Genomic DNA, 1,333 nt, shown 5'->3' on the forward strand with positions numbered 1-1,333 from the left:
ACCTCAGCCTCCCAAAGGCGCGGGATTACAGGCTGAGCCACCGAGCCTGGCTAGATTTTTCCAATTTTTTAGGATGACTTTACACTGAGTCACTGAAGGATGTGAGTGGGGTTATGGTTAGAATCCTGACTTCACTTTGGTGTAAGAATGTGTGATGAGTCTAAAAGATTTCCATGCTTTTCCTTTAGAAGATGTAGTCCTTCTTTATAACTCAGTTTTGTATAGTGGGTTATGAGGCTGTATAAACATAATTGTAATCAGGCCCAATGGCTCATGCCTATAATCCCAGCACTTTGGGAGGCAGAGGCAAGAGGATTACCTGAGCCCAGGAGTTCGAGACCAGCCTGGGCAACATGGCGAGACCTCATTTGTATAAAAAATAATTTTTAAAAAGCCAGGCGCAGTGGCTCACGCCTGTAATCGCAGCACTCCCAGCCCATGGGAGGTGGAGCCCATGGGTTCGAGACCAGCCTGGGCAACTTGGCGAGACCTTGTCTCTAGAGTCAACCAAAAAAATTAGCCAGGAGTGGTGGCACACATCTGTGGTTTCAGCTACTTGGAAGGCTGAGGCGGAAGGATTGCCTGAGGCCAGCAGTGGCCATGAGTGTGCCACTGTACTCCAGCCTGGGTGACAGTGGGACTTTGACTCAGAAAAAAAAAACAAGTTATATAGGAAGTTCTGTGATTAGTTTATGTGTTATGTTAATTTAGTTCACACTTCGTAAAACAGCACCTGAGATTTTCTTGTATTTAATTGTGCTGGTTTTTTTCTTTCTGCAGAAAAAAGAGCCCGTGGGAGATGATGAGTCCATTCCGGAAAATGCACTAAACTTCGATGACCTCACTGTAGACATGTTAGCTGTGAGTCCGTCCTTTCTGAGGATCTGCTTTTTGTTTTAATTTTATTCCTAGACAGCAAGTGCTGACGCCCTGCTCCACACAGCATTGTGACAGCCTGGAATTTCTGCTGCTGGGAGATATCCCCACCCACTCTTGTCATAGTCTACACTTAAGCATTTATTAGACAGTAGAAATGGAGACAGATGGAGTGGCAAAGTCACGGGTAGGAAGAATCGAGAAAGAAACGGAACTGTCCTTGGTTTATGTAAGTCTCTTGACTTCACAAAGTCAAGGAACTTTTCAGTTTACTGTAATACAGTAAGTATTCAGTACACTGGGCCTAGAGCAGTAATTTTTGAGTTTTTTAGTTACTGAAGCCTTTCTTGAAACCCTTAACACATACAAGAACATAAGCCAAAAAAGCCAGGCTCAGTGGCTCAGCCTGTAATCCCGCGCCTTTGGGAGGCTGAGGTGAGTAGATTGCCTGAGCCCG

The 1,333-nt window shown here is 45.1% G+C and overlaps 1 protein-coding gene across 1 annotated transcript in view; it reads left to right on the top strand.

Annotated features, from left to right (window-relative positions):
- Window positions 1–781: 781 nt before the first annotated feature.
- LOC103256891 (serine--tRNA ligase, cytoplasmic) overlaps window positions 782–1,333 on the top strand; it is an 11,249-nt gene continuing 10,697 nt past the window's right edge. The window contains exon 1 of the mRNA XM_008054664.1: window positions 782–861. Within this exon, the coding sequence (XP_008052855.1) occupies window positions 853–861 (9 nt within the window). The 5' untranslated portion in view covers window positions 782–852. The remainder of the gene's footprint in view (window positions 862–1,333) is intronic.

Source organism: Carlito syrichta, unplaced genomic scaffold (genome assembly GCF_000164805.1).
Source record: "Carlito syrichta isolate Samal-C Ts95f unplaced genomic scaffold, Tarsius_syrichta-2.0.1 Scaffold297479, whole genome shotgun sequence".
Taxonomy (NCBI): Eukaryota; Metazoa; Chordata; class Mammalia; order Primates; family Tarsiidae; genus Carlito; species Carlito syrichta.